The 15,558-nt window shown below is 37.5% G+C and overlaps 1 protein-coding gene across 4 annotated transcripts in view; it reads right to left on the bottom strand.

The window, feature by feature from the left end:
- The window catches only part of DLG5 (discs large MAGUK scaffold protein 5), a 96,406-nt gene that overhangs the window by 34,295 nt on the left and 46,553 nt on the right, over window positions 1–15,558 (bottom strand). For all 4 annotated transcript variants that reach the window (XM_041404994.1, XM_041404997.1, XM_041404995.1 and 1 more), the window contains exons 4-8: window positions 11,004–11,147; window positions 9,324–9,507; window positions 5,801–6,060; window positions 4,502–4,814; window positions 447–677 (exon numbers count right to left, since the gene is read on the bottom strand). In XM_041404994.1, coding sequence (XP_041260928.1) covers window positions 447–677; window positions 4,502–4,814; window positions 5,801–6,060; window positions 9,324–9,507; window positions 11,004–11,147 — 1,132 coding nt within the window. The remainder of the gene's footprint in view (window positions 1–446; window positions 678–4,501; window positions 4,815–5,800; window positions 6,061–9,323; window positions 9,508–11,003; window positions 11,148–15,558) is intronic.

Genomic DNA, 15,558 nt, shown 5'->3' with positions numbered 1-15,558 from the left:
GTCCCTCCAAAACTCCCTATTTTGAATAAGAGAGATGGTGACAACAGTAAGACAAATACACAAAGAAAACTCCAAGCTTGCAGCACAATGACACAAGCCAACTACAACAGTACAGCCCACCAGAAGCTGTGGGCTTGCAAACAACTGTGTGGTTAATTTCATGAATGTAAACCAAACTAATGAGTCTAGACTTACAACTTGGTTAAAATGTAAACTTTTTCTATTTATAATTACAAACAGAATCTTAATATGAAGCACAACCGCATTCCTTCCAAACAAGAATTTCTGTCAGTATGTCTTGAAGAACACACATGCATGTGTTTGTATTTTAGAGTGACTTAGGAGAAGAGGGAATACTCCCAATGTGCCCAGACCTTTAATGTCTTGCAAGTTACTGACCTAACTAAGCTAAGAAAGAAAAAGGCATCAGTAAAGACTTGCAATACCTGACGGGCTTGATAATATTCCCTTAGCAGATGGTCTCTCTGGATGATAGCTTCTGTTCTCTCTTTCCTGGCAACATCTCTTTCTTCCTTCACCGTCTCTATATCCTTGCAAGCTTGATCAAGTTCCTTCTGGGCCTCAGCTTTGTCCTTCACTTCATGACAGTACTTTTCCAGTAACTCATTCCTCTCACAAATCGCTCGATCTCTTTCCACTAGAGCAGAGTTTAGCTCCTAAAACAAGATCCATTGTTTGTAGTAGGTTAAGTTCAGAAGGAAATAGTTCATCTTTCCAATTGAATACATATCATGACACCTTAAAAGCCTAGAGAGTGTACCACTAATCTTCTGAAAAATGGGGGCAGATCACATTACATACAAGTACTAGCAAAGAATATTAAATGTGGTATTAAAAATACCACACCATCACATGAGCAGAGAGCGCTGTCAAAAGTAAGCAAGAATCTGGGAGCACTGATAGCTTTCAGGAACCTAAATGAAAAAAAGTTATTAACCAAACAGACTTGATGTTTAAAAAAAAAAAAAAGTTGTTATATATGTCAAATAGTAAGCATATATCACAAATACTTTTAAACAACTGCTTCAGTTTTAGAGGACTGAAATAATTTAGACAACTTAGCTACATAAGCATCTTACAGCTTCTCCATGTGTTTTAAAGGAACATTAACATTATATGCCATTAAGATAGCAATATGCTACAGAAGGTTGAAGATAAATTACAATATTCTATAAAGCGGAATAACAGTACATCTTTAGCATGGAATTCAACAGCACTGTAATAAAAAAGACAAGGCAAATGCAGAAGTTCTAAAATAATATCTGCCCTTCTAAAATTATTTAAATTAGACTCCCCATTAGAAGAAGGGGTCATTGAAATAATCAAATTTCATGCCACGACATTTTCAGATGGCTCAGGTCTCTAGAAGCATTCAGTCAATGGCTAAAAGAAATCCTAGCTGGAAACTACTGATGCTTTGATTGCTTAAAGCTCACCAGAGACAGTTGGCATCTCGAAAGCAAAATAAAGAAACAGTTGAAGTGCTTAAGGATAGAAAGACATCACGTCATAAACTTGATTTCCATTTTATTTACTTCTACAGTTTGCAAAGAATAAAACTGAATATTTAAAGCCCAGTTGACAATTGCATTTTGCTGTACTAACAGAATTGTTTTTGAGACATGGATCTAAGTAAGGCTAGTCAGACTTTTAACAGACATTAAGAGCGCCATTTTTGCTGTAGAGTAGCAGATGAGCACTGATTTAACGACTCACTCTGTAGGTGAAATCTCAATTTCCATAACGCCCAAGTGCATTCAACACCAGTAAGACTTCCCTTGCTCAGTAACTCTGGAGAGAGAAAAATCCCTGAACTGTCTGTTGTTGCAGACTAGTTTTAGTACTGAAATCAGCATTTTGCACAGTTTAACTATACAGATTGTATAAAATGTGCATTCAAATGCATGTATAAAACTTAAACAATAAAATTAAGTCTTTTCCCACAAGCAGCTGAGATGAAAGTCACCAAGGCAGAGGGAAAACTCTCAGCAAGACCTTCACTAAACAAGAATTTACAGTCCTTTAAAGTGTTTGGAAAAAATACACATGACCACAGTTCAATTCAGCATGCTTAGTATAAACCCTCTGAATAGGAGCAGCCATTGTCTCTGGTGGTCAGTGATAAAATTTCACCTCTGTCTTTTTCCTAGGACATTTGCACAAAATTACAACTACACAGCACAGGGGAATGTACCATTTGGCACTGACTTAAACAGATTCTGTTTGATAACAGTAGAGCAGCTTGAGTTAGATGATTCTGAATTTGTGAATTATTTTTATGTTTTAAGGAAGTTCTCACATATGAATATAACATAAGGACAAAATATAACGGATCTCTTAAACTGAGGGGAAAACTGACTATCACTGAAATGAAACATAACATTCTAAGTATTTGTCAGAGTAAAAGATTATGTCAAACAGAAAGAAAAGCATTGGAGAAAGGAGAGGGAGAAATCTCTAACATCCAATCCCTGGCTTTGATTGGGTGAGTTCATGAGACCTTAATCCAAAATTGTCCATTAGTGCAAAAATAATGAAATTTCTTCTATCATTTATAAACACTAAATTAGTAAATTTTAGATGTCTATTAAACCAGTAAGTTTGGGCATGTGTGACTAATAAAAGCTTACATGTCTAACTTGGAAATTAACTGTGTGACCTCAGCAGTAGCTGCTCAGATATAATGCTTTAAAAAGATCAAACTCTTCTCCACTTCAGTTGCTTTACAATTTCTCTAGGCCACCAAAGATGCCCTAGAAAACATAAGTTTCAGACAAAAAACTACATTTACAATTACGTAAATGAGTTCTGAGCTGTTTTAAACAATCAATGACCACAGCATTATAGAGGACTCAGAGGTGCCATATATCACAAGTGAAAACCACCAAGTTGTCTTTTCAGAGAGCACCACAACAACTATGCACTGAGAGGGCAATCCCACTTACAGGGGACATATTTCAGCATACTATTTCAAGTTAATCGATGCATTGATTGATACATTTTTTTTAATATTCCAAGCATTTTCCTTAACAGATCTACAAAATCCCTTATGCATTGAACACAGCTGCAGCAATCCAGTGCTATGTGACACAAGAACATACTTCTTTACAAGCAAAAGAGTCACAGGAGAGAAAAGCTACAGGAAAGAAAAATGGGAACAAAAAGACAACTGAACTATGGCTACTTTACACCTTGCAGAATATTACAGCAGCAGTTATTTCTGATTTCTGAAGGGCCAGTTCTGGAACTGAAGAAAAGCACGTGCCTCTGCCTCGCCAGCACCACACTCCCCAGTCCTAGGCCCTTGCTGATTCTTGTTCAAACACCCCTTTAAGTCAATACCCATGCATTTAAAATTTTAATTCCCTACCCTGAAGGCATTTTGGCAAATTACTCATAGTGCCACATGACAGATATAACAAATTGGAACAGAATGACTAATTGTGGCTATTTCCGTGAGTATTCCTAACCTACCCTGATCCCACGGAAATCAATAGGTATTTTGATTGGCTTAACTGCTTTGACGAAAGTAGAAGAGGTATGAAACATATTAAAACCTCACTCACTGTAGAGCTGAATTACTGAGCTAACAAATATGCAGGGCTGGAAAATATGACTTCTTAAAACCAGAATTTAGTCATACTTAGAAGCTCTGATGCCACATGTCAAATTTCACTTATGTTCCTCAAAAGATTGTGTCATTTATTTAAAAGAAAGCTCCACCTTTAATTTTTTGTAAGAATGTTTTGTTCAGATGTAATGCTGTGAAAAGAGTAAAATAAGATTTATAGGCAATGGAATATATTTGCTTGTATCTATTTCATGCTGAATTATTCATGAACCAAATAGTGAATGCATGTCAGCAGAAATGAAACTGAGCAGCAAATTGTGTTCTGCAAATCATAACAGGTTCATTCTGACATGGCTGTGATATAAGCATTTCAAGAACATATTGGAAAGTTCTGGTTTTACACACTTTAAGGCATGCCTAAATTCTAAAGAAAATAAATCTTCAAAATATCCCCTTTAACTTATAGGCAGTAGAAGGGCAAATGAGTAAGAACATGCGTGTCAGCACAGGCTTTGCATAAGTATTTGAGATGACTTGATCATGTACCATCTTAAGTCACAGCAGATAGTATCCAGTGGTTCCTGTAGAGGTTAAAAGTTTAAAACAATGAATATTTAGAGCTACATTATTATAGAAAGCATTACTTAAGAAGATATGAAAGACTAACACAGCAAACAAAAGGATTTATAATATGCAGGACAGAATTAAGTGTATAGCAAATTTCAACTGGCAGGTACCCTGTTAAAACATGGAAATTGACAGTAAAAAGGACTGGCATAGGAAAACTTCATAACACAATTTCCTCTTTGCAGTGGATTCCTATTTTCCATTAATCAGTTCTACATTCCTGATTCCAGCATCAACAACATACACTCATTTCCCTTCCCCTCTAAAACAATAGCTTAGTACCTGTCTTAAAGCTTCCATCTCTTCACTGGCCACTCGCTTCTCAGAAGAAGTGTTCTTCAGCTTGGACTCGGCGAGCTCCAGTTCTGTTTGAAGCTTATCCACCTCTTTGATTACTTGATCTCTCTCACTCATTATGAGGCGGTACTCATTGAAAACTGAATCCCTTTCTTCCTTGTATTTTTCTGCATCCTTGGTTGCTTTCAGCTGCATTGTTTTGAACCTTGTCACCTCTGACTGTAATCGCTCCATCTCCCTCTGTAACTCTTTGTTCTGTGCTGTGGCACTGCTTAGTTCCTGCTGTACTGATTCAAACCTGAAAACAAGTGGAAACACTAGTAAGACACTTGTTACTCATTTCATACCTTAAGGATTTGGCCGGGTAACCACATGTATCCATGGGTAAAACACAACCAGAGAGGACTTGTTAGAAAATGTATTCTCTGTGCTGCAAAATAACCACTGCTCTGAAACCATTTTTGACTTTGGTCTGTGGTAGTTCTGTATGAACCCTAACAGACAATGAAAACATCCTTAACATATCCATGGATGCTCTCTGCAGTTCTCGGGTGTGCTGATCCTTCCTACCCCATATGGTTAACTGTGTAGGCTTGGTACCAAGGAGCAGAGAGGGGTTAAGTGTGCTAGGAGTGTCTGTCCCCTTCTATTTTAACACATATGCTGCTTGTAGCAGCACCTCTGCAGTGAAGCAAGACTCCCAAACACCTGCAGCCAGAGAACTCTGCTGCCTCCCCAAAGCCCTGTCCCACAGTCCCCCACAGTCTGCAACTCTAATACCATGAAAGTTAACTTGGGCTTGAGACCTTCATTTGCAAAATACCTTTAGAAATTATATTCCCTTACTTATTTGCTTTTATTATTTAAGTAAGGAGATATATCTACAGGCTTGCCATGAGTTGAAGAATTTGTTTGGAACAAAGTCTGAGGTTTCACAAAATTCTGGTTATATTTGACTTCTGTATCTACAACCAAAAATAAACATAGGCTGAAAAGTAGAGTATCCCTTTCTCACACAAGCTAAACAATGGTTAAAATTCCTCATACAATTCCAAAACCATAAATGGGAAACTCTTTTCTTAAGAAAATGCACCATTTCTCCCAATTAACATCCCCATCACACATTCTAGAACCTTCCAGAAAATTTTATATAAATACACATGCTTACTCATCACAGCAAGACTTTAGAAAAAAGATTAGAAAGGTATTTGTGATTCTAGCACAACAGAAGTAAGAGGCTACATTAGCACTGATAAGTCAAAGGCAATGAAAACTCAGTTATACCTCCTAAGAGAGGATGAATATTGCTGCTGGAAATGAATTGCTGTGTCCCTTTGCTTCATAAGCATGTCAATCTGTTTCTGCAGACGCCTGTTCTCCTCCTCAGCCTGCTCCAGGCGGCTCAGATCTGTGTTGTGGCTCGCGATCTTCTCGTTGTACCGTTTCCGCAGGGCATCGTAGTCCTTCTTCACTCCCTCCAGCTTGTCCATGGCTGTGTCGTAAAGTTTATTTAGTATCTCTGATGATCCATTTTGCTTCATGACCTTAAAAAATGCCAGAACCTCTTATCAATAACCTTTACTGTTAATCAGTTCAAGAAATTTGATTTAAAATAGACATAAGAAACAAAATTAGAACAAAAATATATAGACCGATTTTAGTAATCATTCTTTTTAATGACAAAAGTTCAGTCTTTCCTTAAAGTGCCACTGTTACTCTAAGCATTGTTACATCTGCTTCCTGTTGAGTTAGAAGTCTGCTTTATCAATAGGGCACAAGTACATGAAAATCACTCTCTTATGGCAATTGTTATTAAGACCTATTAAACCCATGTTTTTGAAATACTTGTACTTTTAACAAGTGGTAATCACTACTTGATCACCAAGATAATAGTGGTAATTTAGGAGATGCCCACGAGGTGGCATTCATTGGTAGGTTGCCTGTACCCTTTGAATGAATTAAATAATTAAAAGCATAATGAAAATAAAATCTACCCAAAATATGTTATACATTCGGGCATATTATATTAATATTCATACAATATTTCATCTGAGAACTTTCCACAGAGGTTTGTGTTTCAAAAAGCATACATAAAAGATGAACAGGAAGAGAAAAATCCATTTAAACATGAATAAAGCCTGACCTGATTAATTTACATCAACATAGGAATCTTGCTGTAAATTGCAACACTGATGATACATGACCAGCAACAACATAACAAACTCCTAATGAGTGTCAGCAAATCTAGTCCTTGTTCATCCTCAAAAGGCAAAAAATATGCCTGAAATAAAGCAGGAAGTCTGTTTTTTCTTTTTGTTCTATGTTCCTTTTTTCCTGGTTTTGTCTTTTATATTGAAATCTGGCCTTGATGGAGCAGTGGGAAGAAACAGGAATGCTCTATATAGAGAGGTACCAGGAATTATATAATAATTCCTGCAGAGATATGTCCCTATCTGGAAAAAAAAAAAAAAAAAAAAAAGTAGTAGTATTAAAGAACTAGAAAGAAGAGCGAAGAAAATATGAGCACTGCAAAAATTTGAAACCAAACACACAGCAGCTATCCTGCACAAACTGGGTCCTCATCTTTTGTGTCTTACATTTGAGTAAGGACCAGTTCCTGAACAAGGAGGAACCTGGATGCCTGCAGACCAGAAGGGAAGGGGAGAGCAAGAGGCTGCCCACTCTTCACTGCCCAGAGGTAAAGGCTAACAACTGTCACTGTTAATAAACCACTTTGCTACACAGGCAAGATAACAGAACAGAGACAAAATTTCTGCAGCCTGGCACTGGTCTCCTTTAACTAACCAGGATATACAAAAGTGGCCCTGGAACAAGACTGTACTTAGGCTATTTCCACACACTTCCAAATCCTCAATGGATTCTGCAGCACAACATGCACAGAGCTGGACACATGATTAGCCAGCATGCTTCAGTGAACCATTTCAGATAAGCTGAACACATGGAAAACTGTAGGCATATGTAAAATGCAAATACATAGATTTAAAGCTACTCAAGAAAGCCATTTTCCTGAAGACTACTTCCCAAATGAGTTCAAGAACAACTTTGAGAACAAATTATTTAGGAATTCAAACAAACCACTTCTCACTGTCTAGAGCATATATGGAATGCATTTTTGTTGAAAACACACTAAATAATTAAAGAAGAATTAATACACAAGAAATTTGATTGAATTCAGCATAAACTTGCTAACACAGACCTGCCAAAGGAAAAGGGACGCACCAGAGCAATAAACATCTCCCATTCAGAATCCCAGTGAAAGAAAGTAAATAGTCCCAGCTGGCTCAAGGAACACAGCCATGGCAACATGAAACTCCATATGTGAGCAGCAGAAACTTAAGCTGGTCAGCTGCTACACAGCAAATCCATGACAATCCCACACAAAGAGTAATTTGATCAAAAGCTTTTGCTCTCTGAGGCCACCAAGATGTATTTTGTTATGGCCTGACAACGAAACAACATGTCAGAGGGATCAACAGAGAGTTAGACTAATTCATATGTGAAATTACAGGGACAAGATAAGACTTTTGGCACCCCTTCAAAACACCATGAATCACTCTGACAAGCTGAGAAATGGAGTTAGACGATTTTCCCACTAAGAGCCGCATACATCATTTTCTTTAAAGGTTTAATCATGATGTTGACATAAGACTGGATTTCTTTAAATCAATCCTGACAATGATACATCAAGCCTCCTTCTGTGCTTCCAGATAATTCCAAGCTTCAGGACAGAATGGCAAAATAGAATAGCCTTCTCTCAGAGGTTTTGCATCCCTGCTTTGCAGACTGGGAAATTGAGGCACAGACCAATTAAGCTATTTGCCCAGGCCAACACAGTAAATCATTGCTGCTGTCTTCTGAACTGAGCCACTAAACAGTTTCACAGTTCACACAGAACTCACAAGACAGTGTTAGGAAAATGGATAACAAGGAAGAATCAAGCTTCACTCCTCCTTGCACTATCTTCAAGCACCTCCTAAAGTACCATTCAGCAAATCCAGCTTGCTTTGACCTTTGCCCCTCCTGCCCTAGCAAATAATTATTTTGGCTTGCATAGATTTTGCTTCTGAAGCCTAATGTTTGACTTGCAAGTTTGCCCTGTGAATCAGCCTACACACAGTGAACCCAGACACTCTGTTTAACCATTCCACATGCTGCTGTAACAATTCTAACTAAATGAACAGACTTTTTCCATAGGTGAACAGCGGACCTGATACAACCAGTTGCTCCTTAGCATTACTCTTTTTTAAATTTTCAGAATATGTGAACAACGCTGACCTGGAGACAGCCTTTGATACAAAGTTCTGAAATGTTCAACTCCTCCAGTCCTGAAAATTTTGTCTCTTTTTGTTTGAAGTTCAAAAACACAAATCAACCTTTTGTGGTTCTTCCCAAAAAATCAACAATAAACATTGCACGCAAGTTTAAAGTAAACCCTGTCCCATAAAAATACCTTTGGAAAACAGTAATCTTTTTAAACACTTTGCAACTTGAAGTTAGATTTCTGATGCCTTTCTACCCATTTAAAAATATATCATGCTAATACCATCTTCATGTACACTTTTTCATCTCTCCATTTAAATACTCCTTATTCTTTTTTTTCCAACTAGACAAAGAAAATCAATTAGTAGTCAAGATGTCATTGTCTCCCCTAATACTGTACAAGGCAAGGAGGCTGTTTGGGACCCAGTAAGACACTCAAGGCATCAATGCTGCACATTCCCATTTCTCTGTGAAAGGGAAGTAGCCAGGATCTCCTCCAGCACACACACTCCAGGCCGTGGCTCACCTGCTGCTGCTGGCTGCGCAGGTCCGTTATCTCCTTCTGATCCTCATCGTGGAGCCTCTTCATCTCCTCACAGGACTGCTGCAGGTGGTTGTGCTCCCTCACCAGCTGTGTGTTCTTCCTCTTCAGAGTATCCATGTCCTCCTTCAGCTGGGACTGGTCGCTCAGCAGCCGACTGTGCAACGTGCTGTCATGGCACACAAAAAACGCTCTTAGAGGCCAACTTCCAAGGACAAAGTCCTGGAGTAATTTATTTCAAGCATGAGTTTCCTACCAAGAAAGCAGGTCAAACTAACTCAATTCTGCACATTTGTGTATTCCAAGCACCAGGAAAAAAAACAAAACCTGAAACAAACAGGGGCTTAAGTGTGAAAATACAAAGACACACACAGCACCCTTAAAACTCATCAGAAGAGATGATGGGTTTTTGTCACCTGTCAATGCCACTTCACAGCCATTAAAAGCAGGCAGACAAATACAAATAGTATAATATGATGATTATTGAGATAATAGCCATTACTCCAATAATCATTTGCACTTTGTCTGGAGGTCCTCAGCTGAGCACAAGCTAAAGAAAACACAGATGAAAATGACAAAAATCTTGTGTGCTACTATTTTAAAAACAAAAAAATCTATCAAACTATCAAAAAAACTCCACAACCAAGAAAACCACACTATGTATGTTTCAACTACACTCAAAATAAAAATTTCCTCCAAAGTTCATTATGCCAGCTATAATATTGAAAGAAATACACTCACTTAAACAACTGAGAGCCAGATGAGAAGGCTATCATTCAGATTAAAATTCAAGCTAGAAGCCTAAAATTAGACTAAACCAATGCCGAAAAAGAGCAGGTAAATCAATTGAATGTATTTTACTACTACAGATCAAAAATTAAGTTTAGGATACTGACAAGTATTTCTACTGTTGAAACAGAATGATTCTACTTAAATTCTCATACTTGCTGGTAAATATTTAAATAGGTATTTATATATCAAAATTTGTGTTCCAAGATATGTTGCATTTCTTCCTTATGAAGTGAAATACCAACGTTCCCTGAACAGAACGACCAAATCATTAAAAAAGTTTCTTTAAAATTAGAACACCCTGTTGAAAAAAAAGGCATTTTCACAAATTATATTCCCACAATTAAGCATATGTAATCTTTACACGCAGGTTACTAAACTGCTGTCATTCAGATTTCAGTGCAAATGATAAAGTTTTTAGAAAGCAAACTTTTTTTTAAAAAGAACACAGGGTTTTAGCAACTACTCCAGGAGAAAATAACAGCTGAATTAAACCTGTTAGAACTTACACAGCTCATCACAACAGCTATTGCAACCTATTAAAAGAGAGTAAGAAATTCCATTCTCTTGGATTATATTCTGCTCTCTAGCCTGACAGTAAAACTGTTAGACTGCAACTTCAAATCAGTAATCAGGCTTTCTTTTTTGAGCCTAGGAACACATTGGGGACTTCTATCTCAAACTCCTAGAAGTCAAAGATGCAGTTCATACTTGATCATTTCAAATGGGCCAGAAATGTTTTATCTGATGGATTTATCCATCTTGCAATTTAAGTGGAAAAACAGCATTAAAAAATTAAATTATTAACACGTTCTAATACTATTTGATAGAACAGAGTGGTAAACTCTTACCTTGCACAGCTTTACTAATACTTACTGATAAAAATCTGCCTCTTTTGCTGCTTCTTCACACCTTTTCAGTGTCTTGGTGTGCTGGTTCTGCAGAGACTGTAGGTCTGACATGGCCTTCATACACTGAATCTTCAGCCTTTCATAATCGTGATTTGGTTTTGGACTAGGCCTAGAACAGAAAAAGAATACGGGGTCAAACATCAGGCACTAAAGTGAATGGAAAGCCTGGGAAATTATTATCCAATTAAAAAATGCTATCACACAACTGTTGATACTTAGGTTATAATATGCATTAATTTAAATACTGACCAGTTCCCTTTAAGATGCAGCCACTAACAAAAAGTCACTGACTTGAACTTGTATTAATTTTATATTTCGATGTATATACATCTCATAATGGGATTCTCATAATGGGATGATGCTGTCTAATTATCACTAACAGGGCCAAAAATACCGAACCTGCATGTCCCTCTCTTCTGAGCAGCAACACTAGCACAGAACAGAACTTCCGCTGATAAAAGAACAAGTCCATCACAGCACACTTGGCTTTCCTGGGCCACCACGTTCAGCTGGCAGAGATAAAGCCCAGACCTGCAGCGAGGGCAGGGATGGAAGAAGCTGCCAAAGTCAGCTGGGTGTGAATGGAGACCTGGGCTTAACAAAGCTTCTCAAAGGCAGTATCTAGAGGACCTTGTCTTTAATTCCCTAGGAAGGACAGTTAAGACTTGAGAGAAAGACTTCCAATGGAATATCCAACTCACACATCTGTGCTGGCAGAGTTTGACCTGTTTGACCAAGTCATTGTGGTGAATTACACACCTGTTTGTGTGCTATCATATTAATTTAAGCTACTATAAATAATGGAAAAACATGTCAGAGTCTACCTCACGTTTCTGTACGATAATTATTTGAACAAAATCTGGGTTTTACGAAATCTCCAACACAATATAATCTCCAACAAGCATTTTTCAGTAAACAGAATAAAATAAAAGCCAAAATCCATCAAAATAAATTTTTTTACTCAAATTTCTTTTGGATGATTAGGAGAGCAATTTTCTAAAATAAGCTACATGATCAAGCAATTGACAGCATAGATAATGTCTAGAATGTACGGTACTTCCACATGATACCTTTTTTTGTAGATTAGAATTAATTAGATTTGTTTATCATGCTAGAAAGTAAATTAGCAGGATTATATCTTCTTGCTTTGTAGCACTAAACTTCTAAGAGACTCTGAATTGAACTGCTCCTCCTCTGTACAGACACAGGATTTTTTGCACCATTGAATTTTCTAGTTTTAAAATGAAGCTTCTGACATCTGTCCCTGTATCATCTCCTGAGTCTCTTATAACCCCACAGGCAATGAGGAAACGAATGCCTTCAAAAGAAAACAATTGCTTTCTAATTCAGCTCTGCTTGTTCTCATATCAGATTTCCTCCATTGGTGCACAGATCACTCTTCCTCCCTCAAACCTTAAGCTCCTCCAAATGGCTTCTCTGTAAGCACAGCCTGAAAAGCAATCAGAACTTTCTTTGCTTCATGCAAAAAACAGCAACATGGATTCTGGAACTGAAATGCAGCTGGCAATTGAATCAAAATGAAAATGGTTTTGCACTACTGAAGTGGTAACAGTTTTAGAAAAATAATAATAATAAAATACCAAAACTTAAAGAAATGCCAGCCACATCTGGTTCACAGATTTTCTGGGGGTGTGTGTATGATATAAAGTACTTTTTGGCAACTCAGTTGCATATGGGTTGTTGAATAGTGAGGCCTTCATTTGTAATTCCTCCTTTTCTCCTTTCTCTAGAGAGGTGCTTCTAGGGAAAAACAAAAACTCCTTCCTCAGTTAATAAACTATACCAAAAATTTAAATCCAAAATCACATAAAGTTCAAGTCTTATCCACAGGGGTGTCTTTTATGGTATTTTTGAACTCATGCTTGAGGGGTATCGAAAGCAGTGTATATTACTCACACAGTATTACAGATATCACTGCAATTAGTGAAGTGTTATTCTTTTAAAATACAGACGTAGTTAGCACAAGTTAAACTTGATTTGAAATGTTTACACGCTTGACAGAATCACTAAAACCCAAGTTATTGATTTAAATTAGACCTCAGGGTGAAATTATTGAAAGTAGATCCATCTGTCTACCACAGTCTTAAATGACAGGATTAATTGGAGTGCAGTTGAACTCTCAGCTGTGACATTAAGCTTACTGAGACCTATTAACAGATGTTCATATTAAATTATTAGGCCAGTCCGAAAACTATGGTGAAACTTTTTCTACAAGTCTAAAATCCATCATGCGTTGCATATGTTGCTGAAGTAACACTGACATTATTAAAAAAAACAAAACAACCAACCAAACAAAACCCCACAACTAAAATCAATCAACCAACACCCAAACCAAGATTACAAAACCCAACAAACCACCTATAAACATATGGAGACCATGTAGGTAACTACACAAGTTAGCCAACCTACACAGGGAGGAAGGACCGACAATGCCACCAACAACATTCTGCATTCTACCTCATATAGATGAAATAAAAACCACATGGATATCCTAGACCATATGTTCCACACAGCTGTTCCAAAGCTTTTTGTCTCAGCAAGGAAAAGAGAAATAAGTGAAGAAGGAATATTGGGCACAAGTCAAAAATCAAAACTGTTGCAAGACAACAGTCCATTCAACTGCATGTAGTGGCTGACTGTTTTTTAAGCAAGAACACCAGAACTGTATGACAAAATGCCCCAGAAAATATTAGGAGTTACAATTTCAATAAAGGAGAAGTATCACTTTGTGAAGTATAACTTTGGAAGTTATACAAAATTTAAATGCTAGTGTCAAAGGCCAAACTGTTTTTGCTGATATTTGTACAAGAACTTCAAAAATCCTTCATGCTATAGTGGAATTACCCTGGCCATAAAATAAGGCCACAACAAAACTGACATTTACATATACCTGATGCTCACATAAAAGCTAATGCCAACCACAGGCCCAATTTTGTGGGCAATTCTACCTAACACCTTCTATTGTAATTGCAACAATTATAGATTACAGACAAAACAGTCTCTTATGAAAGACAATTTTCAGGGAGTTTGTGTTGTGGTTCTCTTCTGCTGTTACTATTATGCGAGTAGTAACAGCAGGTTTAAGTCTATAAAGTGCAACTTGAGCATGCTAAATTACTTGGTCAAATCACCTAATCTCCAGCACACATGCACACATACAGTCACTGTCAAGCCACAGGCACAGCATGAGCAATCCTACTCCGGTCCAGCAGGATGGCACATGCTGATCTGATTCAGCACATCACAATCCACTGCTGTGCCTCCTCTGCCACTGCTCTAGACTTAGTCAACATTTGCTTTGGAAAACAGCTCTCTGTTTTGCAACCTCCTCATCCAGGAGAGTCCAGACTGCAAATGTGCTGTAACGTATTGTGAAGCATCCAAGGTGACGTGCCAAGGTCTGCCTCTGCACCACCTGTGTTTGGTACAGCCATAGTTACAGCAGCACACACAGCCAGGAAAATAAAGCCAGGGTAGTAAAAGTCACCACCCACATCATCATCTCTCAGCTTTCACACTTCAGTATTAACAGTTTACCAAGTCTGGGCTTTGACTCCTAGAGGGATGAAGATTAGTTTTACAGGAGGAAAGAATTCAAGAAGTAAAACAAATACCAGTAAAATTTCAAAAAACATAAATGTGTATGCAGATGGGAGCAGTAGCTGCTTTTACACTGAAGGAAAAGAATGTCAATAATAATCTTCATTCATTTCCCACTCTTCAAATATTTGATTGTTTGGAAGCCAGCATTCTCCATCTAATACTTACTGTCCAGGGACTGCCCAAATACAAGGTTTACTTTGATGGGTTGTTCTGGAAGCTGTAAACATTCATGTTTTATACAACATACAAATCCTACACTGAAAGCAAAGGATTGATTTGAGAAAGAAATAACTAGGGCAGGCTAGAGGACAGCCATCAGAACTTTATTAATAGCATCCAGGATTATGCAAAGATTATTGCAAACTATAAAATCCTCTATGCCTAAGCTCTAATAACTTCAAAGAAGAAATCCTTCTATTTAACTAACTGGAAGCTGAGCAGAAGATGTTGAAATTAGACAATCTTTTCCTTTCCCATCCCCGCAATGCTTTGAAATGGTTACAGAGAACATGATGCTCTTAAAGGAGCCCTCAGAACTCAAGGAGGGAGGAAGGGGGCATTAAGATGAGAAGCTACTGAGTTTACAAAACCTCCAGATTCTCCCAGTGCCAGTTCACTGGTTCAAATCTTAACCTTCTCGTACAGACAAAAAATTTAATTAACCACCTGACCTCATACAAACACAGCTAATAAAGTAACAAACAACAACAACATTAAAGCTCAAAAAAGTTACACATGATGGCAACACCTTCCAGAAAATCTGTTCTTTGCTCTTATTTCAGATTCAGTGACACACAATTTTCCACAGTTCTGTACATACAGAGGCAAAAAGTGCTCAGTGTATCCAGACACATTTAAACATTAGCAGATCTTTAACCCTTCAAAATGAACTAATT

This window comes from Onychostruthus taczanowskii, unplaced genomic scaffold, assembly GCF_017590055.1.
Source record: "Onychostruthus taczanowskii isolate IOZ18803 unplaced genomic scaffold, ASM1759005v1 scaffold22, whole genome shotgun sequence".
Classification (NCBI taxonomy): domain Eukaryota; kingdom Metazoa; phylum Chordata; class Aves; order Passeriformes; family Passeridae; genus Onychostruthus; species Onychostruthus taczanowskii.
The sequence above is the reverse complement of the archived record's forward strand: the minus strand, read 5'-3'. Positions and strand labels throughout refer to the sequence as shown.